The sequence below is a fragment of the Ambystoma mexicanum genome, chromosome 13 (genome assembly GCF_040938575.1).
Source record: "Ambystoma mexicanum isolate Mex_15411 chromosome 13, UKY_AmexF1_1, whole genome shotgun sequence".
Taxonomy (NCBI): domain Eukaryota; kingdom Metazoa; phylum Chordata; class Amphibia; order Caudata; family Ambystomatidae; genus Ambystoma; species Ambystoma mexicanum.
This window is the reverse complement of record NC_090938.1, coordinates 787,063,092-787,090,957: the sequence shown is the minus strand read 5'-3', so window position 1 is coordinate 787,090,957 and position 27,866 is coordinate 787,063,092. Positions and strand designations below refer to the sequence as shown.

General features: G+C 47.3%; 1 protein-coding gene across 1 annotated transcript in view; it reads right to left on the bottom strand.

The window, feature by feature from the left end:
• Positions 1–1,297: 1,297 nt before the first annotated feature.
• The window catches only part of CLIC1 (chloride intracellular channel 1), a 126,687-nt gene continuing 100,118 nt past the window's right edge, over positions 1,298–27,866 (bottom strand). The window contains exons 2-6 of the mRNA XM_069635152.1: positions 6,501–6,610; positions 5,353–5,478; positions 4,715–4,821; positions 3,036–3,217; positions 1,298–1,993 (exon numbers count right to left, since the gene is read on the bottom strand). Of these exons, the coding sequence (XP_069491253.1) occupies positions 1,832–1,993; positions 3,036–3,217; positions 4,715–4,821; positions 5,353–5,478; positions 6,501–6,610 (687 nt within the window). The 3' untranslated portion in view covers positions 1,298–1,831. The remainder of the gene's footprint in view (positions 1,994–3,035; positions 3,218–4,714; positions 4,822–5,352; positions 5,479–6,500; positions 6,611–27,866) is intronic.

Genomic DNA, 27,866 nt, shown 5'->3' with positions numbered 1-27,866 from the left:
TTAATTCCCCATTTGGTGGAACACTATGGGGTGATTTTTGTTAAAATTCAAAATGAACAAAGCTCACTTCCCAGTGTGCGCTGAAAAACAATAGCCTATAATTTAATTGGGTAATCCTTTTTGTACAGTTGACCCCAACTTCAAGGAAGAGGGGTGTCTTTGTTCTTAAATCAGTCCAATCTTTTTGTGCAACTTTCCCCCAACACAGGCCTTTCAGTGGTGGGAGTCCAAAATCCCAAAGATTCCCCAAAACATTCAAATTTTTCTGTCCGACTTCCCACAACACAGACCAAAGTAGGAGGGGCAGAGGGGGGTCTGAAAACAAAACGCTAAATCACCCTGTGTTCATTTTAAATGAAAGGTGTGGGTGGAATCAAAACTGCCATATGTATTTGTACCAATCTTGAAATACCACTGCCAGCCTTTTAAACCTGCAGTAAAATCAAAATCGCACAACACTACATTTATAAATGTTTTGGTTATTGGTCAGTTTAATTATTTATTGAAGTGAAATTTGTAGACAGTAAAGAATTGTGATTTGGTTTTTTGAAAACTAATTTGTGTAATTGATTTGGGAAACAAGAAGTTAATGGTGAGCCACAAAGAAGGTGCAGTTCATTGTGATTTCTATTACATTTAATTTAAATAAATACAAATCTATTTCCTGTACAGCGGCCTGGTTCTGGGCTCATTGGCACGATATGCGGCTGAAGTAGGGCTGAAGAAAATAATCTGTTAAACAGTTTGTTGCGTGACACCTCGAGTGGGCAGGGAAGGAACTCCCTGTGTTGAGGGTGGACTCTCAAACTGTTACAGCCCCTTTCACTGTGATTGTGGGAAGGGTTGGAAGGTGTACCTCTATGCGGTAAATTCCATGTGACCATGGAAGATCTTAGCCACAGAGTCGGTACCACTCATCCATGCTAGCAAGCCAGCACCGCACTGTGTTTGACGCAATTTCTTCAATCTTTTTTTTTAAGGTAGTGTTCTCCAAGTCCAGTCCTCAAGAGCCCCAACCACACCAGGTTTTCAGGATAACTACCATCTACATAGCTCATTAAGACTGACTGCATTCAAATGCTTTTTGTGTGAGTTTCCCTAAAACACAAAGTGGATTTGGCTCTTGCGAAACAAACTTGGAAGCACTCGTGTTAGGGAGGCAAATCAGAATCGCTCAAGGCGCCCCAAAGAAGATATGAGGTGGAGCGCTCTCCTGCTGCGTTAACAGTCATTTTCTAAACTACCAGCCCTCAGACATTTTCAAAAAACACAGAAGTCATAAGGCCAGAAACAATAGTTTTTTCACCTCCATAACTTTATTGGCACAAGTTAAAAAAATATTCAGTCACGCTCCGCTTTTGGATTGGTAAATCTAGGGGGACACCAGTCTGGGAACGTTAATATGAATGAAATGAGTGAACCTGTCACTTTTTAATGCCCCACCCACTCCCAACACCCCCATCCAAAACACAAAACAGAATCTGTGAAATCTCAGTCTGCAGTCTCCTGCCAATAAGAAGCAACAGAATTCTGGTAGGAAGCCCATTGGGCAAGTGGACAAGTGGACAAGATCATCTAAAGCAATAAAAAAAGTCTTTAAATCTAAACTGGGCGGGGGGGGGCGTGTGGATGGAATAGGGGGTGTGGACTTTACAAGGGTGGACTGTGTTCTGATGAACAACTATGCGCCCATCCTGGCCGATCAGAAACAGCAAGAGCATCTCTTTCTTTGTTTTTATAGGCCAATCCCATGCCCACCCTGCACCCTGGACCCCTCAAATCATCTCCCAGAAATGGAATATGCAAGTGTGGCGATCCACGGAGCCCCTGGTTACTTCAAGGCCCGGGCCACTGGTTGATAGGCCAGCTCAATCTCGAAGGGGGCCGGGCAAGTGCTGGCAAACTCCTCCCTGTCATAGGCGTTCTTCAGGTAGCGGTGGACGCCCGTGAACTCCTCCGGGATCTTAAAGTTGCGGTACTTCGCACAGACCACCTGCAAAGAGAATGCGGTAGAACGTTGGCGATGGATAATTGTTTAGCAAAACACAGGGAAGAGAGAAAGGAGTCAGGAGGAGAAGAGTAGATGGGTGGAAAGAGAATAAGAAATTAAGAAAGTGTGGGCGCATGGAAAGTGGTGTCAGGAAGAGAGGGCGGGGCATGAGAGTGCATGGATGGAAAGATGGGATGGCGACCAGTGTGGGAATAATGTGCAAAATGACGAAGTGGGAAGCAAGAGGAGGGGGCGAAGAGGGAAAAGTGGGGAGACTGAGGAGGGGGTTGAGGCCAAAGCAGGAAGAGGAGGAGGATATGGAGAGGATAGAAGGATGTTTCAAGGGAGAGAGAGCATGGGGAAAGGGAGGAAGAGAACACCACAACACAGGCAGATGTAAAAAGGTGTCCCACATCCCCATGCCCCTTCCATTACCCAAAAGAGTTACTGGGAAGGTCCTGGGTGTCTGGATGTGGTGTGAGGTCAGCCCAGCAGTGTGCAAACTTTCCTTACTAGTGTTCTCTGGTGTTGACAGACAGGCCATCTCTCATGCAAGCATCCCACTGCACCTTTCCAAGCACAGACCTCCCCGCAAGCATTCCCCTTTGGTAGGCAGACCCTCACCGGAGTGGCTCAACTACTCTTTAATAGTGTGCCAGGCCCTTGCCCAAGCACTCCGACCAGTCTTTGTCAGGAAGCTCCTCTTCCGAGCAGGAGCAGACCCTTCTAGGAGCACCCCAACACTCCCCCGGGAGGCATGAAGGCCCTCACTCAAGCACTCACACACACACACATCTAAAGCAGGCCTTCAACAGAGCGCTGCAAAACTAAAAACAAAAAAAACATTTCAAATAAATAAATCATGCCTGTTCCACATCCAATTCTCTAATTCAGACGGGCAGACTATCAACATAACTGCGCATCACCCATTCCTCCCCCACACCCAAATGAACCTCACCTAAACACCCCCCATCCTCCACCAGTACAGGTGGGCAGAGCCCATACAACCGCTCCCATCTGTGCCTCACCCCAAGGAAGGTCTCACCTGCACTATGTGCAACTTGGGGAGTAGGTTGCAATCGGCCAGCGTCAGCTCGTCGCCATCCAGGAATTTCCTGTGGGAGGTGGTCTCATCTTCTGCGCAGTTCTCGTCAATCTCGTCGGGCAGAGGTGTATTCATGTAGTTGTCCAGAACCTTCAGAGACTTCAGCAATCCCTTCTCGCAGTCTGAAATGAACGTGCAGGTGGTCACAAAACATGGGTCACACGCAACCGGCTTCTCACCACCACACCATACACTGAAGTATTAGACATAGAAGCACAACCCAGCACCATACATGGACCTTCCGTCAGGCCCGTTTCCCCTGAATTGTTGCATCTCTACCCAGTCTCAAGTTCTCCTTTTTCTCATGCTACAATGAATGCATGTTGTCTCCCCAGGACCAACTTGAATTCAGTTACTGATTTTCTCCCCCTTATTGATACTTGGCAGGGACTCCCTGCATTCATCACTCTTTCCAGAGATTATTCTTCACCCTCCATCTCAAAAGCTTAGCGCATGACCCCTTTATCTACACCGCGCCTGGATTATGAATGCCTGCCCTGGTGCATTTATCCCACTCTGGTATTAGAAAGTCTCAAAAATGCCTTCCTTTCCCTGATCTCCACTGGACCATACATATTTAAACACTTCTTTCCTGGTACAGACCTTACACAATCTTGGCACCTCTAACACGGGTTCCCCCTAATCTGCCTCTATCTGTCCTAGGGGGTGAGGCCCCCAGAAATTAAACACAGTACACACTTTGGGGAGGGCCACCGAGCTGCACGCAATACTCCAAATAGAAGCGCAATATGAGTGCAGCCATTGAAAATGGGCACAATGCCCCAAGTGTGGCTTTTATGATGGGGCACAAGGCTTCACAAGGGCCCTCTGAAGTGGGACACGATAATTCAGGCAGGCCATTCACAAGTGGACCATACAGCAACAGAGGCGGTGGCCGGCAGAGGGACACAACAACCCTAATGACGATTCCAGAACAAGTTGTAATAGTTGGATTAAACCCCCCAGCAATGGGCACAAATCTTCAGAACAGGTATAAACATATATATTTTTTTAAATTTAAAAAATTTAATAAAATGTCAAAAAGAAAATGGTCAAGGTACTTCAGGTGAGGCCTCTGAAACTGGACTAACTACTCCACATGTGGTCTCTAGACCTGGAAACAGAACAGAGGCCTCGCCAGTGGTTTTCCAAAGTGGTAATACACATTTCTTTCTATGCTCACTAATCCTCTCCCCACTGCGGCGGTTTCCCGGCACCACCAAGTCACGCAGTATTGAAGCTTTGGTGTGACCTGCCAAAAAACTGAAAATTCACACGGCTAGGTGCCAGAGCAAAGCAGTACTAGGTGGCCACAGGCAGAGGGGTACCCGTTTCACCCTTGAAGCAGAAAATGTGGCACCAATGCCTGGATCGGGTAATGAGTCAATTCACCTAGGTCCCTCAATTGTTACCCTCTAGCAACACCACAACCACCCCACTTTAGAGGGAACCAGTCCACTTACAAGGCAGGGATAGGGGCCCCCAAAGAAAACCTTACACCCACTGCACCCCACATGGGGGGAAATGCAAAGAGCAGATACGATGCATAGGACCCCCGGCCACGGCCTCTAGGCACTATGTCTCCCATCCACCATTGCTAATAGGCGCCACGGACTTACTGTCATTCAAGGCTGGGTTGGAATTTTTAATGTAGGCAGAGAATTTGGCAAAGATGTCGAGCCCAGCGGTGTTCGATTCAGGGTTCTTGGCTGCAAGTTTGGGGTACCTGCAAATGAGTTAAATGGAGTGAAAAGGAATTAGAGCAGTGGGAGGAAACAAACAGGGAAAGGGAAGGGAGTGTGTAGGACAACATGCAGGAGGCGGAGGAAAATAGGGGAGACAAGCAAGAAGGGGGAGAGCGAGAGAGAGAGAAAACGTATTAAAGCATGCTCTTACTCAAAACCAAAAACAGAGTAACTGAAAAAGATTTGAGACTTGCACCTTACGGTGGTCCTGCGGTGCACCCCCCACCCCAACAATCCAGACCCAAGACTTCTATGAAGTGTGGCAATGCACCACACCATTCCATTTCAGAGACTGACAAACCACTCTACAAATGCCCCTCAACAATGACCTGCAGTGCCCCTGTTTAAGTAATAGAGTCCATACAATGCTCTGCCAATGCACCTCCATCCTGGTTTGAGGTACCTCCCACCAATACACAAGCATGGGCCTCCATCTCAGGCTTCAGCGCTACTGTTGTACCCCATCCCTGACCTGCAGTGCAGCGTTACGACTGATGATAGTTATAACTTACTGTGGTGGGTAGAGGACCTCCTCCAGGTACTCCTCGATCTTGTTTGTGTCTGTGCGCACTTCGCCCCCAAAGTCAAGAAACGGTGGCTGCGCGCCAGGCGCCAGGTCCTTGAGAATGTCCGGCTTCCTACAATGGGGACAGGAGTAATGGAGAGCCGGGACAATGAGGCAGAGAAAAGGAACAAACGGAACAGAAGCAATATTAGGAAACGGGATGAGGAAAATGCAGTAGAAAGAAGAGGATCAAGAGAACCGGAGCAGAAAAAAAAATAAGAGGACAAAGGGGACACCAGAAGGAATGGGGGCAAAAAGCAAGAAGCCAGGTCAGCCCCAACGTATCAAGAGGTGGGAGTGTGGGAGGAGTTGGGGATACTTCAAAATGGGACAAAGGAACATGGGGAAGGAGCAGTGAAGAGGGGAGGAGAAAAGGGAGAACGGGTTCATCAAATGTCCAACTGGCATCCAAAGTATTCCATACTTAGGAGGATGGTTACGCATGTGCTCCCAGACCATTTCCAAGTCACGTGTTGGGCAAAAGGGCACGCTTCCACCCTGTTGCACACTCAGCAGCATTTCGCTTTGTCCCAGCAATGCACATGAATGGGAAATGCAGCAGCATATCCAATGATGAGCTGGAAAGGCAAGGCAGTGCACTGCCAGCTCATTACATGCTCTTGAGCCAGTTCAGCGTGGCACTCCAGCTTCTCACACTCAGGAGCACCTTGAGGCAGGGACTCACCAGCTAAATACACATTCATGAGAACACTGTTGAAAGGTATTAGCCGTGGAACACGTGTGAGCACTAAAAGCATTCCCTGCGAGCTTGTTGCATATTAATGTGCAGGAGGGCCTTTGCGAAGCACACTAGCCGCTGAAAAGGAGTAAAGGGAAGAGGTGCAGGGCCTACTCATTGCATGGGACAGTAAAGGGAAGCTGTGCAGGGCCTACTCATTGCATGGGACAGTAAAGGGAAGCTGTGCAGGGCCTACTCATTGCATGGGACAGCTCGTTAACTATTCAGAAGTGCAATTACTCATTACGAGATCCCTTATCTCGAGCCCTAGTTAGCCATTGCACCTCTACTATAAACCCGCCCCTTTGACCCCCCCTCCCCAACACTGCACGCCCCTGGTAACCCCAGTCTCTTACCTCTTCATGTCCACCGTAGTGACATTGAAGGTGACGCCCTTAAGCCAAAGCACCATGAAGAGCCGCTGGGAGAAGGGGCAGTTGCCGATGCTATGGCCATCGCTGCCAGCCTGCAGGAGCAAAAAGAAGGGTTAAACCGGGCAAGCAATGGAGGTTCCACAGCTTCAATCAAGGCCAGCATTGGCACGGGATAGGCATTAGCTGGGCACTCAGTGTACTACCTGGCCAAAAGATGGCTACAGCTGTACTACCTGGCCAAAAGACGGCTACAGCTCGAAGATGGTGTGAATGGCTAGGTATACGAGGTCAGTGCCTGGCCAATGCCTTCCAAACACCAATACAGAATTCAAAACTGTTAGCATAGGACTTCAGTGCAAAGAACTGATGCAAGGACACGTACTACTTGTAAATCAAGTGGGTGAAGGCTAACTTGGTTAAGACCTTTTATTTACACCAGTAGCAAATTTATAGCTGCAATTAAGCCATTAACTCTCAGAAGGATGCTTAGAAATATCCCTGGCAGGCCAGACACAGGACAAAACCTGATCGTTACAGCTTGATAGGCCTAGCTCAAACAGATACAAGGAGGGATATGCTTTGAACGCCATTTCCACAGAATGCAGTCCACTTCTTCATATGAATTCTGTTCCTTTTTTAAGTGTATTATGCATTTTGTAAAGGCTATGTGCCTGTGTTTGTCTTTGAAATAATTATACCCGTTTTCAAAAATATGGTGCAATTTTAAAAAAAAGCAAAACCAAATTGAAGGCCCCAACAAGGGCTTAGTGCGGTTAGCAGCCAAGTCCATCCCACAATGGACCGGGAGGATAGCTCGAAGCGACGCGTTTATCTTGGAAGCAAGACCACACAGAGCAACACAGGTTTGACTCCTGGTCCCAGCACTTAGAGACTGGTACCCGGTATTAGGTGCAGAATAAAAAAAAGATGAATTCATTTGATTAGCATGCGGGGCCTAAAACTATCACTTGAAACATATAAACATGAAATCGAACAACGAAAAATTAGGAAGTTCAGAAGGGACACATTAGATTACTCACAAGATATTGTACTCACAAGATATTGTGTTCACATGGCAAGAATACTATCGACAGAATCAACAATTTCAAGCCTGTTGAGAACCTAATCAACTAAGACAACCCAGGAACACTGGCTCAGAAACAGATCCATCTAGTGATACCTCAGGAAGTGGCAACGCCACACCATCTACAACTCCAAATACAGACAATACTGTTGCAGAGCAGAACCCGTTACCCAACACACTGCCAACCGATAGAGCCTCCACATTGACAAACATACCGTTTGTAGGAGAGGGAAAACAAGGAGAGGACATAAGAAAACTAACAGGAAAGAAGAAGACAGCCAATTTGTAGTAAACATCTCAAACCGAATCTTGACCACACAAGAAATACACGTACTGAACCTGGGGTACACCCCCCTCTTTGAGGAACACATTAATGTATCCAAACTCACAAGAAAAATGCGCTTGAAGGTCTTTTTCGATTCTGTCCAACCATCGAAGAACGGTCCACATCATTTAGAAATGAAGGCAAAAAGCACAAAAAGCACATTCAATCCGAGTGTAAAGAATTCAGCACTGGATCTTTGAGAACTCCAGGATTAGAGATCACAAGTCAATCAAATATTTTGACATCAAAGCACACAATCTAGGGAAACTTCAACACAAGCTACAACCAGCAAATCCACCATAACAATTGAACCAGCAGACAAGGGAGGAGCGATTGTGATCGTCAGCAGACAAGGGAGGAGCGATTGTGATCGCCAGCAGACAAGGGAGGAGCAATTGTGATCATGGACAGCAATTTCTACAACTAGAGTTGCCTTACACTTCTAAATGACAGTGACACATATCTAAAATTGGATCAAGACCCCAGATCCAATATCCGACCAGTGATAGAAAAGGTATTGGTACATGCTTTGTACATGCTTTAGATGAAAAGTGGATCACAGCGAGAAACAAAGACTTCCTTACTAATACATTTCCAATAATGCCAGTCTTCTGTGGCCTACCAAAGATACACAAGAACCTCAACACACCACCATTAAGACCTATAGTAGCTGCCACAGCAGCATCTTCGACCCCATGGCAAGATATGTGTACAAACTACTCCAACCCATAGTCCAAAAGACTATGGCCTATTTGAGAGATACAACCCATTTCCTTACGGTTTTGAAAATCACAGACTTCAATCAAGACTGGATACGATTCACGCTAGATGTACAACGTTTTTATACGTCCATCCCTCACAATGACAGACTGGAGGCACTCGAATGGGACCTACTTCGCAAAGATTATTTTCAATCAGACAACGTCTTTACTTTAGGCATAGATCATTCTGTATAATAACCATTTCCGTTTTCAGAAAAACTATTATCTTCAGACATCAGGCACTTCGATGGGTTCATCCATGGCTCTTGCATATGCTAATTTATTAAAGTATGCATTTGAGACTCAACTCATTAGACCACCCAATATGGAAAACTAAATTAAACGTATGGAGAAGATATATAGATGACATTTTTGGCATCTGGACAGGTAATAAAGAAGTGCTCACAGCATTTCTGGAATACATTGAGATACACCCCAGAATCAAATTCACTCTCTAAGTGGGCAACCCGAGTGTACATTTTTTGCCTGTCCTCGTAATACCAAGACCAAATAAGCTCATAACCACCAATACCAGGAACCGACAGATTTCAACAACGCACTACACTTTGCAAGCCACCATCCGACACAACTAAAGAATGAGGATGCAGAGAATTATCTTAAGAACAAACATACTGTGAAACCAGAGAATAAGTACGCGGCAGATTTAAGACCAGGGGCTACCCTGATAACATCCTAGAGATAGCTAAATAAATTTGATAGTGTAACCAGGAAGGACCACCTTACTCCAAAAATACAAGGTACCGAACAACCATTCGTTCATTTGATGACATTTTCAGAACCGAGTATCCACATCAATCGGATCCTAAAGAAGAATTGGAAAATCATGAGGCTAGACCCCCAACTATGCAAACTATTTCCAAAACCCCCCATTGTGCCCTACACCTGTGGAGGGAATTTGAGGGATATCTGTTGGAAGCAGAAAAAATCCAGCAGGTGAAACAAAAGTGTATTGGTAAACCAAAATATGGGACATTCCTGTGTTTACATTGCAGACACTGCAATATCCAAAAGAAAGACAACATATGTCATCCAAAAACAGGACAAAAAATTGCCCTGAAACATTTTGCAACTTGTGATTTGAAATGTCTAATCTATGGTGCGATTTGTCCATGCGGGAGGTACTACGAGGGACAGATGACCCGCAAAGTCAAGGATAGAATCACAGAACATAAATCAAATCTTAGAACAAAGAATTTGAAGTCACCTGTTGCAAGACATTTTGCAGACAACAGACATTCGTTTGCACAATTGAAATATGTAGTCCTAGAAATTGTTAGAACTCCACAAAGGGGTAGTGAATACCCTCCCCTCTATAAGGGAGATGTTTTGGATTCACAAATTGGACTCCATGGCCCCTTCAGGCCTGAACGAGGAATTATGTCCAACTCTGTTTCTATGAACTGGTATCTACATTTATTCAAGCTCATCTTGAACAGAGCCTATGACTGTCTTCAGTGTTAACACATTTGTTGACAAGATCCTAATGAATCATTATTGAAACACTCCATCTACACACTTAATAGTTCCTACAGGAGTTACCTATAGGCATATGGGATCATATAAAATTTACGCATGATAATTTAACTATTGATGGTGACCGGGAATGGTAAATACAGGTAGATATTACTATAGAAAGACCATCACAGAACCCATAGATGTCACGACCGATAATTGCAAGAACACGGTCAACGTTTATGGGAAACGGAATTAAACATTCCAAGAGGAAGTCATTACTTATTAAAGAAAGATTGCTCGATACGTTTAGATGTTGTGTAACTTCCCCTTCTGTTTAACCCCTTTCTTGGAATCTTTTTTAGTCATTTATTTCTCATAAAAACATGTTGAAGGCAATGAATATTAAGAAACAGACAATATATTAACTCCAAACAGAAACTGTATTCGACAGGTATGTATGATACTCATGTATGTATATATGGACCATTGTATAGGCGCTGGCCATTTTGCAGATTAAAATGTAGACTGAATGTCGGGAACCTAGGTAGCCATCTGTGAAACCGTGTGAAGTGTTACATCCTGTTATCCATGTCTCAATCGCCCTCCTTCTGCTCTCGGCTACTCCAGGCTGGGCAGATCGCTCATTGAATCTGCTACATGGAGGGTCTTTACATATATTTCACTAGCAGAATAGTACTTGGGAGTACACTAGTCGTATAAATACACAGGCCACTGCATAGCCTTCCAAGTAAGGCCCACCTTCTGTTTACATATGGCGGCACACACATTTCACATCATTTACATAGAACCTCCTCCGCAAGCAGGGAAATGGCCGCTTCACGCCAACGACATTCACGCGTGATCTAGAAACCTTATATTGCCACTTAGCATTTTACCAAACATGCATGAGAAAACTGACCAGAGAACCGGCTTAAGCTTAGTGCTCGCACGTGCTTTTCGCATCAGTGCGTATTTAGATTGGAAGTATCCGATTTGTTCGCTTCACAATTATTCGCGAGTGAACAGCTCGCGGCTAATCTGACCTTTTGATCATCTGTTCCCATCTATGCGTTATGAAGTATAAAACTCAATTTCGCATTGCGGAAATGGTACAATGACTTGTGTTGCCCTGTTCTACGCCATTCTTTATGTAACAGTTTGGGCGAACTAGGAATGTGTTTTGTGTTGAGCCGTCCATCGTGTAAATGTTTCTGCTTTTCATTACCACTATGGGTCTTGTAACTAAGCCCCAGTGTCAGCAGGCGATAATGGCAGGTTAAAGCCCACAAGCCTGTGTTTTGGGCACTTTATAGTCTAGAAATATCCCACTGGTGCAGAATACAATGCTTAATTATGGTTCCTGCATCAAGATTTGTGGCCTGGACAACTTCCACTGTTATGTCGTTGCAGCAGACGTGTGCACGAAAGGCAATCTGAAACATGTGGACATGAACAGTACATTGAATGGGTTTAATATGTATTGTTGAATTGTTTATGTGAAATGGATTATAGCGACACCAATACAATATTAAAAACAAGCCTAGAATTTAAATGAATTCATGGATTTCTTTTCTTCCAAACATTAACAGAAGGAAGCCGAGTGTCACTTAGCTATTGAATAAATATCAGATGTTCCTAATGCATAAACTGTATTGTAATGACTAACTGTACCAACCAAAATATCAGCTAAATGCCTTGTGGAATTCATAATGTTCCACTGAATGCCTCTATTCCTGTAACTAAGCTCTTGCAAGTAACAGCGCCTCAATGCCCATGGGCTACTTGCGTGCTATATAAATAAACAAATAAATTGCAAATATTTTGCAACTTCGTTTTTAACAGGACTGCGTGGATTCGTTAAGAATGTCCCAGGACTCTGCAGCCAGTAATGGGCACGTTGTGAGGCAACAGTGGCACCTTGTGGCCAATCCAAGCGTGTCCAAAAACACTCTGCTTATTGCAGGTTTAGTATTCCATTTCAGCGCAGTCTCCAACACCAGGAGACAAATTAAAACCATATTGTTTTATCTGTCCACTTCATTTTTGAACGTAGCGTGCCCTCCAGTGGCTTCAATTATAAAACATAATAAGCGAGAAGTTATTCTGTCGTTATGGGCAGAGCACTAGCAAATGAACAGGCCACTAGTAAAAAGTTAGCTGCCAAAAGCATAAAAGTGTACTTAAGCGCACACAAATGAGGGGAAACAAAGATGTTGTCACCTTTGCACAAAGGTATATTTTAAAGTAGGTGAAATGTAAGGAAAGTTAAAAAGGGGCATCAATTTGTAGGTCAAAAAGTGAAAACGATCAATTGTAAACGGTCAATGTAAGTACTTCCTATAGATTAGCACCTGAATGAGCCTTCTATAACTTAGTTCTTCGATATATTGCGGACCTCTGTAACAGTAGACCACTACTTAGGCACACATGAAGCTTTTAATATGGCTTTAGGCACCAGGACCAGTCATATTCTAGACCGTTCTGTAAGTATCGGGGACTAATGACATTCATTTTTAAAGGTCTGGAACATCATTACTGTGGACAACCTTCTGTGAACGCTTCCCTCACGCTTTCGCGCAATAGCACAATGACAGTGCGCAAGTCCCCTCTTTGCTTACACAGAGTTGTGTTATATTTTTAGGACTATGCACGCTTACAAAAAGACTCACTAGTGAGTGATCGGTCTCCAGTTTAGATATTGCAGGCATAAGATGACATGTGATTAGATTCACGCTGAACCCTTTTGGAACTTGACTAACAGTCATCAATGAACACATAGCAGCGGGCACAGACACAGCAACGCGGAGGTAGGCGCTAGATCTTCCATCCATGGTGGCGCACTTGCATATTGATCTTGTATTTGTATCGTGCTCATACACATGTTTCACATCGATCATATTCAAGTAATCGCTCTATTCGCGAAGCAGTGTATCTCATGACAACCCCTGAACTACATCCCTCAGGAAAGGGCAGTCACTCGCGGAAAAAGAAGAGAGCGGAACTTCTAGAGAACAGAAGGGCACATCTCGGTTTATAGCGATTGAATCGAATGCCTTTTTTTCTTTTTTAATGAGGGTCCCCCAACCCCTGTTTCTTTACCCCTTAAAACCCATTATACTTAAAATAAAACCTTTACCTTTGAAAAAAATGCATTCAATGCTTTTTTTCGATGCTTTTGGCATCCAATGCTTTGTATTCGATGCAATGACTGGATACCCACATCTCCGAACAGCCAACTAAGGGGATACTACCCCTGTGGGCATTAGTATCCTTGTTATGTACTGCCACGTCATGCCAGTGCCCATTTAACTGACACGCGTTTCCGTTTATTTTCTAGACCACTGTGAAGACCCCACAAATGTATGAGTGGAAATTGATTTACTCTGCAATTAGTTACTTCGTGCTCCTGATTAAGGGAATTATTGTCCCAAAAAGCATTGAGGTCCGTCCCCCCTTTTTTGTTTACTGAATGTCAATGATTGCATTTATTAAGGACACTTGTTTTTCCCTTTGCAGATTTTGGTGACTTACTGTGTCAGAGTCACTTATTCTCCCCGGCACCTTTGAACTTTCCAAATTGCATTCTAGAATTGCACCACAGATACTCACTGAGAAGGTGAGCGATACTGCATTCAGTGCATATGATATGGCATTTATAACGCGCCTATACACAAGTGTTTCAAGGCGCATCGAGGCAAGGGAGGGAACAGAGGGAGGACAGACAACGATCCTAGTAGGCCAGGTGTCATACAGATCGCGCAAGTGCAGTGGAGGGGGCAGTGCAGTACATAGGATAACAGTAAAGTAAATAAGACAATAAATAAAAGTGCAGCCAGCTGGTGGCAAGTGCAAGGGTAAGTGCAGACAACAGGAGTCAAGTGCTAGTAGGGGCTGTAGGGATGCAGAACGGTCCCTGAGTGCAAGGGTTGCCGGGGGGGGAGGGGGAAGTGCAGGTGTCCAACTGGCGGGGAGGGGACCTGAGCCCGAGATCAGAGGGTAGTCAGGTAGCCAGTGAAATTTCAGATTCAGCCAGGAGATCAGCAGGGGAGAGGAGGAGAGAAAGCAGAAGCAAAGAGGAAGGTTTTGAGGTGCTTCCGGAACCAGAGATGGCTCTCCTCAAGTTTCAGAGAGGCAAGGAGGCTGTTTCAGAGGGAGGCCCCAGCAGAAGAAAGATCTACCACCAAATCGCTGCTTGGAGAAGCGACTAACCCTGAGGGAGTTGGAGGCGGATGAGCGTAGAGTTTCAGAAGGAAGCTATTTAGGAAGAGAAAGTTGAAGGTATTGAGGCCCCAGAAGGCCTTGTGGACGATGCAGAGGGTTTTGAACTTAATCCTCGCAGCCACTGTAGCCAGTGCAAGGATTTCAGTCCTGGAGAGATACGATCCCTGGGCTTGAGGCCAAGGAAATGTCTTGCAATCCTGTTCTGGATGAGTTGCAGAGGGCGGAGAGTAGAAGCAGGCAGATTTAAAAAGAGGCTGTTGCAGTAGTCCAACCTAGAGAGAACCAGAGCTCTGGAGACAGTGAGCTTCTGGGGGAAGGAGAGGAAAGGAAGAATACCTGCGGAGGTGCAGTTAGTAGTGCGACTTCTTAAAGAGGTCAGAGATGTGAGGGGAGAAGGAGTGTGTGGAGTCGAAGATGACCCCAAGGTTTTTAGCCTTGCAGGTGGGACCAGGAAGAGGGGCAAGAGAGGCCTGCCACAGAGCTACAGGAAAGGAGGGAGCGGGTTTGCCAATGAGGAGAATCTCAGTCTTACTGGCATTAAGGCAGAGGTCATTGGCGTCACACCACTCCTGCATAGCAGACAGTCAGAGATGAGGGACGGAGAGGAGGAGGCTGAGGGTAGCCGGAAAATGAGCTGGGTGTCATCCGCATAGCACTGAAAGTTGGGGCAGAGAGCATCGATGCAGTGGGCAAGGAGTGCCAGGTATTGGTTGAACAACCAGGGAGAGAGGTTAGATCCCTGGGGGACACCACAGGTAGAGAAAGAGATAGAGCGGAAGGACCCAAGTTAGACCTGAAGGGGCGGTCCGAGAGGAAAGAAGTCAGCCATGCCAGAGCCTGACCAGTGATACCCAGGTTATCACGGAGACGGCTGAGCAGGATGGTGTCAAAGGCAGAAGAGAAATCAAGCAGGATGAGGACGCAAGAGGTCTTAGAATCAAGGTTGAAGAGCAGGTCTTAATGGATTTTCAGGAGAGCAGTTTCCGTGCTTCTGGCCGCTCAGAAGCCAGATTGATGGTCATGAAGACTACCAACAGATTCAGCGTGGAGGATAAGCTGGGAGATGGCCAGTTTCTCCAGGAGCTTGCCTAGGAAGGGAGTGATGGAGATTGGCCGATAGTTAGCCGGGTAGGAGGGGTCGGCAGAGGGTTTCCTAAGAAGAGGGTGCACAAGGGAGTGCTTCAGGGCGTATGGGAAGACTCCAGTGGCGAAGGAGTGATTGCAGAAATCGGCCAGGGAAGGAGCCAGGGAGTCGATGTGGTCCTTGATAGTTTTGGAGGAACAGGGGTGAACCTGTTTCGACAAGACTTTCATAGATCGGACTTGTCTAGATACCTTGTCTGCGGAGAACAGGGGAAAGGCTGCAGAAGGGCAAGAGGAAGAGCAGGAAGTAGAGGGGGGAGGGGATAGGAGGAGAGTGAGGACAGGATGTCCTGAGTTTTAGAGATGAAGTGTGAAGCCAGTACCGTGCAGAGGGCCTGGGAAGGGACAGGAGAGGTAGAGACTGCAGCATGATTGGCCAGTTCCTTGCAGATTTTAAAGAGTTCAGCCGAATTGTTAGATGCCTCAGAGACGCGGGCATGGATAGGAGCTCTCTTCTTGGTTAGGACAGAGAGCCGGTATTGCCTCTGGAGGCGGAGGCAGGCCAGTTTGTCAGAGGATGTACATGAAGCACGCCATTTCCTCTCGGCCACCCTGCACTTGCGTTTTAGGGTGACGAGATCTGAGTCGTACCAGGAGTTACACTTGGCTTTGGGCTTCAGGCAGATCCTCATGACAGGGGCAAGGATATCAAGAGTATCAGATATAGCAGAGTGGAGCGTGGAGAGGGCTGTGTCAGGGTGGGAGTCAGCTGGAGGGGGAAGAGGGTGAGAAGGTGGCGGCGAAGGCCTCAACTGATACACGCTTCATGGGTCGGATGACCGAGAAGGTGGGTGGCAGTAATGGAAGTGGCTTGGCCTGAGGGGTAGAGAGGGTGAGCTGGGAGGAAAGGAGAAAGTGATCACTCCAGTAGAGGAGTAGTGAGAGGGACAAAGGGGAAAGTCTGAGGAGATCAGAACATCCAGAGTGTGCCCTGCAGAGTGAGTCGGGCCAGAGGGGAGAATAGTGAGTGAGAGAGTTGCAGAGGTCACAAAAGAGTCCAGAGGGAGGACAGGAGGCATCCAGGTGGATGTTGAAGTCTCCAAGAAGGAGGAGTTGAGTGGTTGAGGCCAGGAGTGAGGCGGAGAGGTCCGCCACTCAGAGAGGAAGGAGGAGATCTGACCAGGTGGCGATAGATCAGCTGATAGATCGTAGCCACAGTAAGGGAATGGCCATGTGCCTAACACTATCAGCAACCGGCGCAAACATTTTTTTGTTTTGATAAATGGGGGATTTCCTTTGATAGATGGGGGGTTTGCTGTGGTGTACTCATCCATCAAAGGAGATATGGCCCCCACCCAAGATGGCCACCATGGTGAAGCAAGAGGGGCTCGGGAGCGTGTTTCTCTCCCCGTGGTGACCTCTCGAATGACAAGGACTAGGTGACCAGCAAAAGTAGGGGCGCATGTGTGAGGGGAATTAAGGTGCACAGGGGAGCAGCAATCAACCGGCCTGGAACGCAGGCTTGGAATGAAGGAACTCAGTTTAAATATTTTTGCTGATTTTCACACAAATACAGACGGGAAGTACTCGGTTTCCTTTCAGTATATATTTGTAAAAAGTGGAAAAAAAGGAAACCCATGTCTCTGTATTAGCTATTCTGGGTGGGACGTGGGCCTCGCCGACTAATAACTGTGTAAAGTAACACAACAGAGGCTAAAAACAGGATTGATTTTCTTTGAAGTTAAAGGACTACAGAGATGTTTAACACATCAGCAAAAGGAAAAGTTTGTTTTTAAGGTCAAAATGGCTCTTAGATTGAAATGAAGAACCCAGCTCTCTGTGCTTCTCATTACAGGCATCAAAGAGGTCGATTTTTTATTTGAGTAAATGTGGAAAAGCACTAGTGCAACGCAACCCTTTTTTTTCGATGTACAAAGCAAATATAAAACGTGGATAAATGCAGATAAAATGAGTAAGAAATAAACTTGGATAAATACAACTGAAATATCTAAAAATGAATAACCTAAAACCGGGATATTTGAACTTGTCAGCCGTGCAAATACATTGAAAAGGAGTTGCTCAAATTTGAAATATAAATGAATTTATGATTCTGATTGAATGTATGTGCGAATACTTAAATGTGAATATGTGTTTTTTCTATTGTACGTAGCTTTTAACTTTTGTAAAGGTTCTACGAAATTGTATTTTTGTAAATGAACCAAATACAAATAAAAAAAAAAAAAAAAAACCGGGAGTCCTACTCATAACGCATGATTCAGCCGAGGACACCAACTGGTGGCCTCCCAGTGCCAGGTGCGAATGAGCGAGGAGTGTGTGTGTGTGTGTGAACGTGCGAGGAGAGTGTGTGTGTGTGTGTGTGTAAATGAGCGAGGAGTGTGTGTTTATGAGCGAGGAGTGTGTGTGAGCGAGTTGTGTGAATGAGCGAGGTTTGTGTGAGTGTGTGTATGAGCGAGGGGTGTGTGTGTGTGTATGAGCGAGGGGTGTGTGTGTGTGAATGAGCGAAGTGTGTGTGCGAGTGTGCGTGTGTGTCTCATAACGCATGATTAAGCCCAGGACACCGACTGGTGGCCTCCCAACGCCAGGAACGAATAGGTGTGACACAGTGTGTGAATGAGCGAGGAGTGTGTGTGTGAATGAGTGAGGAGTGTGTGTGTGAAGGAGTGAGGTGTGTGTGTGTGAATGAGCGAGGTGTGCGTGTGTGTGTTTGTGTGTGTATGAGCGAGGAGTGTGTGTGAATGAGCGAGGAGTGCGTGTGAATGACTGGAGTGTGTGTATCAACGAGAAATGTGTGTGAATGAGCGTGTGTGTGTGAATGAGCGAGGAGAGTGTGTGTGTGAATGAGCGAGTGTGTGTGTGTGTATGAGCGAGGAGAGTGTGTGAATGAGCGAGTGTGTGTGTGTGTGAACGTGTGTGTGTGTGTGTGTGTGAATGAGCGAGGAGAGTGTGTATGTGTGAATGAGCGAGTGTGTGTGTGTGTGTGTGTGTATGAGCGAGGAGAGTGTGTGTGTGTGAATGAGCGAGGAGAGTGTGTGTGTGTGAATGAGCGAGTGCGTGTGTGTGTATGAGCGAGGAGTGTGTGTGTGTATGAGCGAGGAGAGTGTGTATGTGTGAAGGAGTGAGGTGTGTGTGTGTGTATGAGCGAGGAGTGTGTGAATGAGCGAGGAGTGCGTGTGAATGAGCGAGGAATGTGTGTGAATGACTGTGGAGTGTGTGTATCAACGAGAAATGTGTGTGAATGAGCGTGTGTGTGTGAATGAGCGAGGAGAGTGTGTGAATGAGCGAGTGTGTGCGTGTGTGAATGAGCGAGGAGAGTGTGTGTGTGTGAATGAGCGAGTGTGTGTGTGTGAATGAGCGAGGAGAGTGTATGAATGAGCGAGGAGAGTGTGTGAATGAGTGAGGAGTGTGTGTGTGTGAAGGAGTGAGGTGTGTGTGAAGGAGCGAGGAGAGTGTGTGTGAATGAGTGAGGAGTGTGTGTGTGAAGGAGTGAGGTGTGTGTGAATGAGCGAGGAGAGTGTGTGTGTATGAGCGAGGAGAGTGTGTGTGTGAAGGAGTGAGGTGTGTGTGAATGAGCGAGGAGAGTGTGTGTGTATGAGCGAGGAGAGTGTGTGTGTGTGAATGAGCGAGGAGAGTGTGTGTGAATGAGTGAGGAGTGTGTGTGTGTGAAGGAGTGAGGTGTGTGTGAATGAGCGAGGAGAGTGTGTGTGAATGAGTGAGGAGTGTGTGTGTGTGTGTGAAGGAGTGAGGTGTGTGTGAATGAGCGAGGAGAGTGTGTGTGAATGAGTGAGGAGTGTGTGTGTGTGAAGGAGTGAGGTGTGTGTGAATGAGCGAGGAGTGTGTGTGTGAATGAGTGAGGAGTGTGTGTGTGTGAAGGAGTGAGGTGTGTGTGAATGAGCGAGGAGAGTGTGTGTGAATGAGTGAGGAGAGTGTGTGTGAATGAGTGAGGAGTGTGTGTGAAGGAGTGAGGTGTGTGTGTGTGTGTGAATGAGCGAGGAGAGTGTGTATGTGTGAATGAGCGAGGAACCAGAGAGAGAGAGAGAGAGTGTATGTGTCTGTGTTGTAGAGACAGGTAGAAAGTGTTTTCACTGGAGACTGCCCTCGCCGTGGCCCGGGGGCGGGGTGGCCGCAGTCCCCTGGGAATAAAACTCGCCCTGCCACCTGGAGCAGTGTGCAGCTTTGCAACGTCTCTTTGGTACGCCCGGCAGGTATGCAAACAAAGCGTGGTTTAAAGTCCACGCCAGAGGCGGCACACCCACATCATTGTATGCGCACTCATCGGCTTGCACGACATACCAAGTATTTCAAAGAAATTACAAAAAAAGAAAGAATGGAAAATTCATTATAAAAATGTTTTAAAAAGCAAAGAATGTGCGCACCTCCCCATTCGGGGGCCGAGATGCACCAGTATAGCCGTGAGAGACTGGAAGAAGCTCACCCCCTCTTTTCTATATGCTACAGAAGGCTTGGTGGGGAGTCTGGGGGGTAGCAGAGCAGTGTGCTCGGGCAACAGGGCATCAGAGCTGCCAAGGGGGTCCCTTCAGCCAGACCTGGATTTGCATAGAGTCCCCTTATGGGCAACTCTGGGGGGTGGGGGAGGCAGGCAGGCAGCGGCAAGAACTACAGCTACCCAACTGCTCCCACGACAGCTTCCCAACAGAGTACACCTCATCTACACACCGAAGCTCCTTGGGGTGCCAGCATGGAGCCGGCTACCCATTATTGTGGTGCCGGTGGCGGTCACGCAGCCGGCCTTACGGGTGCTGGGGGGCCGGAGTCACTCAGACTTCTAGGTATATTGTGAGGCTGTGGGCCATGTCCTGGGTGCCGGTAACATCCTGAATGGTGGGTGCCTGGGCTGGGCCGTGCTCACACAGCATGGGGCCTGCAGGCCAGGGCCGCAGGACCACGCTCACATGGTGTAGGCCTGCAGGCCCACAATGAGAGGCGGACACAGGAGTTCCATTGTAGGAGTGCCCGCAGGGGCTCCTTTTATTAGCTTGGGCCAGGACACAGTCATGGCCCATCTTAAAGGGGCAATACATGTGGGAGGGACACATCCCCTTAAAGGGGCAACACACATAGGAGGGTCACACACCACACTCCTCCTTTTTCATAAGGAACAAAACAAATGTTGCTGAGACATGCATGATCCCCCCCCCCCTTATAGAACGACAATACTCATCACTTGGGAATTGTGGGGTAGACAGATAGTGGAGCATGCCACTGACACATACGTAGCTACTCAGATAGTTACCAACATAGCACATACTAACCCATTCTAAACATACTCAGCAGGTGACAGTCGTGGTTGGTGAAACGCCAGTGGAATGGTGGCAGTTCTACCACATTTATAAAGACCTTTTATTAACCTGGGGTACAGAATTGCAAACAATGAATGACGCCATTGTTAGATGATGGCACCATATGGAGCACACCTACCAACTGCGGGATCACAGCTTCGCATCACTGTTCTTTACTGAGACGACTTTAAGAATGTAGCTAATATGCAGGTTCACAGCATGAAAACGCATGTTTACTGAGTTCTCTTTAAGCAATTGCAGGACTGCAGGAGACCAGTTCACTTTCCATCAGTGTCCGTTCAGGAGTCACTTTCCCGGATACAGGTCCATTGAGGGTATAGTTCAAGGACGGCAACGCTGCACCTGGTGGATACCAGGGGCCACATCGGCTTAGTTCCTGGCTGTAGTGGCAGGCAGCGAGATGCAGGTAGCAGGGCGTCCAGGCTGCGCCACGGTCAGGTTCACAGTCAGTCCCTTTGATGTCAGGGCAGGGCAGCGAGACGCGGGTAGCAGGGTGTCTAAGATGCGCCACTTGATGTTGACAGAGCAGGGGGTGACAGGATAACACTCACCCCCCTTTTTGGCCATGCTCCCCCAGTCAGGAGTGTCACTTTCTCCAGGGGCACAGAAGGGCGCACAAGCTCTCACGAGGGGCTGCAAACCCTTACCTTGCCCGTTGCACTGCTTCTTGGTGCGGGTGTCAGGGCCGCATGTGTTGGTTGGTCAGACACAAGTTGTTGGCCCAGCTGAGGGGGCCAGCAGGTATCAAGAGGGTGGGATTCTACCCAATGGACCATCGTAGAACACCTGCCCTACTATAGGAACGCCTTTGCAACCAGCCTACGTTCATTCGCATGAGAAGCCATGGACGTACGCTTAGATTACTGCAGAATCTACCGCTCCCAACTACATTCCTATGGCTCAGGAAGCAAAACCACGACACTGCTACCAACAGGAGCGAGCCTTAGAAGCAGTCATGTGTTCTCCGAATTCGTGTTGCGATAGTCTATTGCAGTGGTCCTCAAACTGCAGGGGGCAAAGAATGGCCGGGTTGGGGGGGGCCGGGGGTGGGCTGCTTTAAATAGAAAATATAAGCAGATCTGGCACCTGGGAAGGAGGGCCCTGCAACACTATTTTTACTCAACAGGGGGGCAGCATAAAAAAGTGTAAATACCACTGGTCCATTGGAACATTGTCAGATCATTACAAAGTTTAGACGTGCACAACATTTTGCTGTGGAATGGGGAACCGTAATTTTTTAATTTTTTAAAAAAGTTACAGTCATGGGAGCCATGCATGCCCCGTCTTACATCAACCACTTGGTGGGGTGATAAAAGGGACAAGGGCGACAGCGCTTCCCATCTATTCAAGTACGGTGCTTTGTGGGCACTTTACATGAACAATGCGTTAGTCCAGTTTAAATGTAGCCGGACCCTGGCTGATCTGGTTCCCACCAGCCCCCCCCCACACCCCCCCCCAGAAACTGACATGAGAAGCCGCCAGAAGGTTCCATTTATTTATTTTATCGTTTGATTGTTAGGCGCTTATACAATAAGAAAATACTGGTTCAAACCGCCCACAGGGCAGGGAGGGAGCAAGGGTGGGAAAAACATTAAAAAACACAATATTTAAGAGCAGTGAGAGGAAAAACATAAAGGGACGAAACTACTATGCCCTGTGAGCATTCAGAGCGTGCAGGTGCATGGGGCAGTGGGTTGAGGCGATGATGGGGAGTGGGAGTCTATGGTTGCTTATGCAGCGCGCCGGATGCAGCTTCTTTTCTTCTACAGCACTACACTGACTCCTGACAGTTTTCCACTGAAGTACATGTTCGCCACTACATGTGGGGTAATGGGTCAATGTATCTGCGGAGGGGGGAGTGGTGCCCCCGGGGGTGGAGAGGGTGACTACATACAGCGTAAGGTTCTCAGAGAGGGGGTCTCTCACTTAACTAAGGGTCTTTCAAACGGATGCAGAGGGGGTTACATCTTCGAGTGTGGCTTCTGCGGTTTCGGATGCTGTCGCCACAACTTCTGGATGTCTTTTTTAAGCCCCATTTTTTTTTTTGCAACCTGAATTTGAAAGTCTGTCACATTGGAGGCCCAGAAAAGCCCTCCCCCCCCGCAAATGGTTTCAGAATGACAATCCATCAAAAGGGATAACAAAATTAAAAAAAAGACTAAAGAGGACGATAGCTCAGGGATAACATGTTTGTCTTGGAAACAAAACATCGCAGAGCAACACAGGTTTGAATCCCAGTCCCGTGCTTAGAGACTGGTCTCTGGTGTTAAGCAGGGATGGAATTTCACCAAAATGCCGGGGGTAGTAGAAGCGACAGCACACGACCCTTGACCTCTGATGACATAGCAGGAAGTGAAGCCATTGTACCCTTTCCCAAATCACATCATGGGAAGTGATGGCACACAACCTTTCGTTCCTTGACAAAAACAGGAAGTGGCATCACATAGCATTGTTCCACAGTACACTAAGACAAATATGGTTACAATATCACTGTAATATGATCTACATTTCATACAAGAATGGCACGTCATATTTAGCGTTAATATTAGTGTGTGGATAGACACATATTACCAAATTACTATGAATGTAAGTAGATGTGCAACACAATAACCTGGACTATTGTACATCACTTGGGCTAAACTGTAAATAAATAGAGCATCTCCAAAAGGCCTAAACCCCAAAGCGCAGACATCCAGTGCCTGCCAAGCATCTGGCCACAGACTAGAAACAGCAACTGGCCAACACAAGTCCAACCAGAAAAAGGATGGCCTGGAGGGTTGCCCGGAGCTGTGCCAGTAGTTATGAATGATCCAAAACCTTCCAGCCACCCACCACCTTTCCGTTTTGCTTATTTGTTAAGTAACCCACATTTCGTTTTGTTAGATGGGAGAGGATGTGTTGCAGGTCACAGTAATAGCATTTTTTAAAAATTTTAAAACGTAAGCAGCAGCTCCACGGCATAACCCCTAGAAAAGCCTGCTGGAGCCAGAGACCTAGGCTACTCCTCACTCATGATGCCCAATTAGGCTGGAACGTGTCTGGGGATGCTTGCGCTCTCGTGCAGAAAGGGGCTGGACTGCCCCTTTGGGTGTGGGCCCAAGCCTGATTTGCATATCATCTTTCATCTACTGTAGTGGATTTGCAGGCTGAAAAACTAGGTTCTTGGGGGTTGCCCGGAGCTGTGCCAGTGGTTATGAATGATTTGAACCATTCCAGCCATCACCTCTTTTGTTTTGCTATGTTCACTCCAAGTGGGACGGGCATGCCCAGACGTTGGTCCCGTGCCTGCTGGGCCCAGAGACCCAAGCTACTCTTCACTGATGAAGCCCAATGAGGCTGGAACGTGTTTGGGGATGTTTGCGCTCTCGTGCAGAAGGGATGTGACCTAGAAGGGTGGGCTGGACTGCCCCTTGGGGGGTGGGTCCAAGCCTGATTTGCATATGGTCTTTCCCCTACTGTAGTGGCTTCGCAGGCTGAAAAACAATGGTTTTGGGTGTTGCCCAGAGCTGTGCCAGTGGCTATGAATGATTTGAAACCTTCCAGCCATCACCTTTCTGTTTTGCTTATTTGTAAGTAAACCACCATTTATTTTTGTTAGAGGGGAAGGATGTGTTGCAGGTCACAGTAATTGCAGATTTTTATTTTATCTTAAAATGTAAACAGCAGCAGCAGCTCCATGACATCACCCCTAGAAAAGGCCCATTTTTATTCTTCTTTTTGGTCCACTATATCTTGTGTTATGCTAGTTTCTTAAGCACTGAACCATGTTGCACTCCATCCTCTTGTTCCCAAAGCAAGAGCATTGCCCCCCCTGAGTGATCCTTACACATTTTGCTTGAGGAAGCAATAGATGGTTTCTTTCAAAAGCAGAGGGCAACTTCATGTAAGTAGTTATCTCACCTTGCGTCTATCTACAGTGGCCTGTGATGCAGATCGGGGCCAGGTCATACAATGCCCAGGCAGGATTGGTGGCAGAAGCCACTGGGGCACTTCACTCGCATCACAGGCCCAGTGGCTCACTGGGTGTGCAAAGCAGACAACAAGAAACACTGATGAGATTTGCGTTCATGCTGTGCTTTCACCGAGTACTGCAGGCTGATCTTACCCTTTCCAAGCTCACTAGACCTAGCCCCCATAGCCTTCCTGTTGCTACAGTACTGGAAATGCGCTGCACAGACAGCCGCACCTCTGAACCCAACCATTCAGGCATTCTTCACTAATGGACTGCCAACCTGTTAGTGATGGCGGCTTCATGGTTTTTCTTGTATCCCTGTTATTTCTCTAGGTAACGAGATCGAGAATCCAGGTGAAAAAAGCAGTGGCACATTTAGCTGCATTTACAACCGCCCTTTCAGGTGCAACACAGATACTGCTCTTGGCACTGCCTCTTTCTCCAGTGGCCCAGGGGTCGCAAGGATAGGTCTAGCGGTAGCAGCCGCTACCCCAGGCAACCTCCAAATGACGTCCCTGGTGTTAAGGACGTAATTAAACATTACTTAATTAAAAGGCTGAGTTAATTGCAAAGAGGAGCAGAAATACCCTTTGATTTTTTTACATGTACTTAAATTCATAAAGGAGAACTGCACACGAGAATCTGTTGAAACCAGGCAGCCTTGAATTCCATGCTACACTCAGCTCAGTTCCCATCAGCCAGAGCCCTTGAGAGTGCTGCTTCTGCAGGACTAGACTGGATACAATCACTGCTAGGACAGTCTCTACTCTCTACGCTTGCACAATGCAGTCTTGCCTACAGCTCTAGCTTCCTGCTGGGCCCCCACTACTTTTCTGCCCCCTAAATAAACTTGTTAACTTGCACTCTTCACAACTTCTCCTGCTCCTCTGCCCATTGCTTTTTGATAGCTATCAGCTATCCCTTCGCAAAGACCTCACCTCTCGAGCTCTTCGCTCCTCTACCTCAGGGTCAGTCGTTTTTCTAAAACGAGCTGGGGGTAGATCTCGATCTTCGACTGGGGCCTCCCTCTGGAACAGCCTCCCTGCTACTCTAAAACTTGAGGAGAACCATCTCCGGAAGCACCTCAAGACCATCCTCTTTTCTTCTGCCTTCACTCTCCCTCTCCCCTGTTCTGTTCTCTCTTGGCACCGTGCACCTGGCCACCCTCTGTCCTTTGGGCCCAGGAACCTGCTCATCCTGCCACCCTCCCGCACTGCCTCCGGGCCACCTCTTGCACTGGGGTCTGTATCTGTACCCATACAGCCCCCCCTTTTTCTTCCTGCACTTATCAGACCTACCCTCTCTGCTGCCTAAACCTAGCACTTGCAAATTGATGACTGCACTAAAACTGTTTGTTGCCTTTATTATTTATTTATCCGTTTCTCCTCTGCTTCGCACTTTCCAGCTCTCCCCCCTTCATGCACTTGCGCGTTCTCAATGTCACGGGGCCTAGTAAGATCGCCATTTTGTTCTCCCCTGTTCCCCTCCCTTGCCTTGTTGCGCTCTGAAACACTTTTGTACGAGCGCGATAGAAATGAAATATCAATCAAAGCAGCCGGTTCTCTATGCTTCATTAACCCCTTGTGCTTCAAATATATACACACACACACACACCCCTACTTACTCTCCTCAGACCTCCAGAATCCAGAGCAGCAGCCACTCCATCTTCTCACCCTGATCCACACTACTCCCTATCTGCACGCAACATACCTTTGTGCCGATGGGGAGGAGTGTGGCCTATCTACAGAGAGGCAGACAGGGAGGCAAGGCGACCGCAGCACCGGTCGGCAGTGGGATGGGAGCCACTGGTAGGAGTGCATGGTTAGGCTTTTTCTTGGCCCACTATGAATTGTACTGCTTTGTTAGGCCGTGCTAGATGTGGCTTCTTATTTGCTCATCAATCTACTACCCATCCACCTTTGACCTCCCAAGTGTCCCATTGCAATTCTGCTTATAGGAGGTCCCACACATCTTGTTCCTGTGTAGTCCACTATAATTATGCACCATTATGTTGCTCCCAGGTGTCCCTCTTTTATTTGGCCCCGCTATGATTTTGTGTTCACGTGCCCGACTGCAATTTCCCTCCGAGGTGTTCCTACATGAACTTCCCCTTGAATCAATTGCACGCCACTCCTCACCCAATGTTGCCTGCGCCCATGCGCCTTCCCAGATCTTTCGCCAACGTGATTTAGGAATAAGGGTGGCACGCAATCTTCTGCTCAGAACCTCCTGTGAGAGGTGCTCCACTATCGGGAGGTAAGCAAGGCCCAAGGGATGGATGCTCCAAAGGTCCATTAAGTTCTCCACTGACTGGTCCCTGGACCAATCGGCTCAAACGCAGTGCTCGTACCACAAGCCATGTGCACAATGCGCACTGCACACAGCAACATAACACCCCGCCGAACAGAACACCAATAGCCGAGCGCATGCTTCTGCAACCAACTTTCATAGCACACCCTCGGCCAATGCCTCTTAGCACGGGCACACAAGACTCCTCCCCACTGGACACAAATACCCCTAGGCTCTCTACACAGAACACCTAGCAACTCAAGCACAGGCCTAGCTCTGGGTACTTCCGGTCTGCATGCATCAACACCACAGCAAAGCAATCAAAGGGCCTCCAGACCATGCAAATGGCAGCGGTGTGTGGTTTAATTCCCACTTACAGAGCCCAACATGCTTATGTAGACCACAATATATATAGAAGGTACTTTGTTCAGGGAAATTAAGCCGACCTTAATATTTTTAAATAATCCTTCTAAATCTCCGTCATACACTTCACAGCAGAGTCAGGGTAAACTGAACGATGCTGTACCTTGAAATGGTGAATCCAACAATGATTCTATACCACGACATAGCGCCTTGCCGCGGCGTCTAAACGCAACGTCTGAACCACCGAAACCCGCGTCAGCATCGCTCCCATCAGTGCAGGATCTGCTGCTAAGACTATACAATTCACAGACTCCAAGAAAGAGCTCCAGCCACCTGCAGGACCCAGAGAAGGAGAGTCTTGCAAGACAGGTGGTAGGAGAGAGGACATTTTCATTCATTTACTACAGTATTTGTAGATTATCCAAAGTTCCCAAGAAAAATCATAACCGTACAAT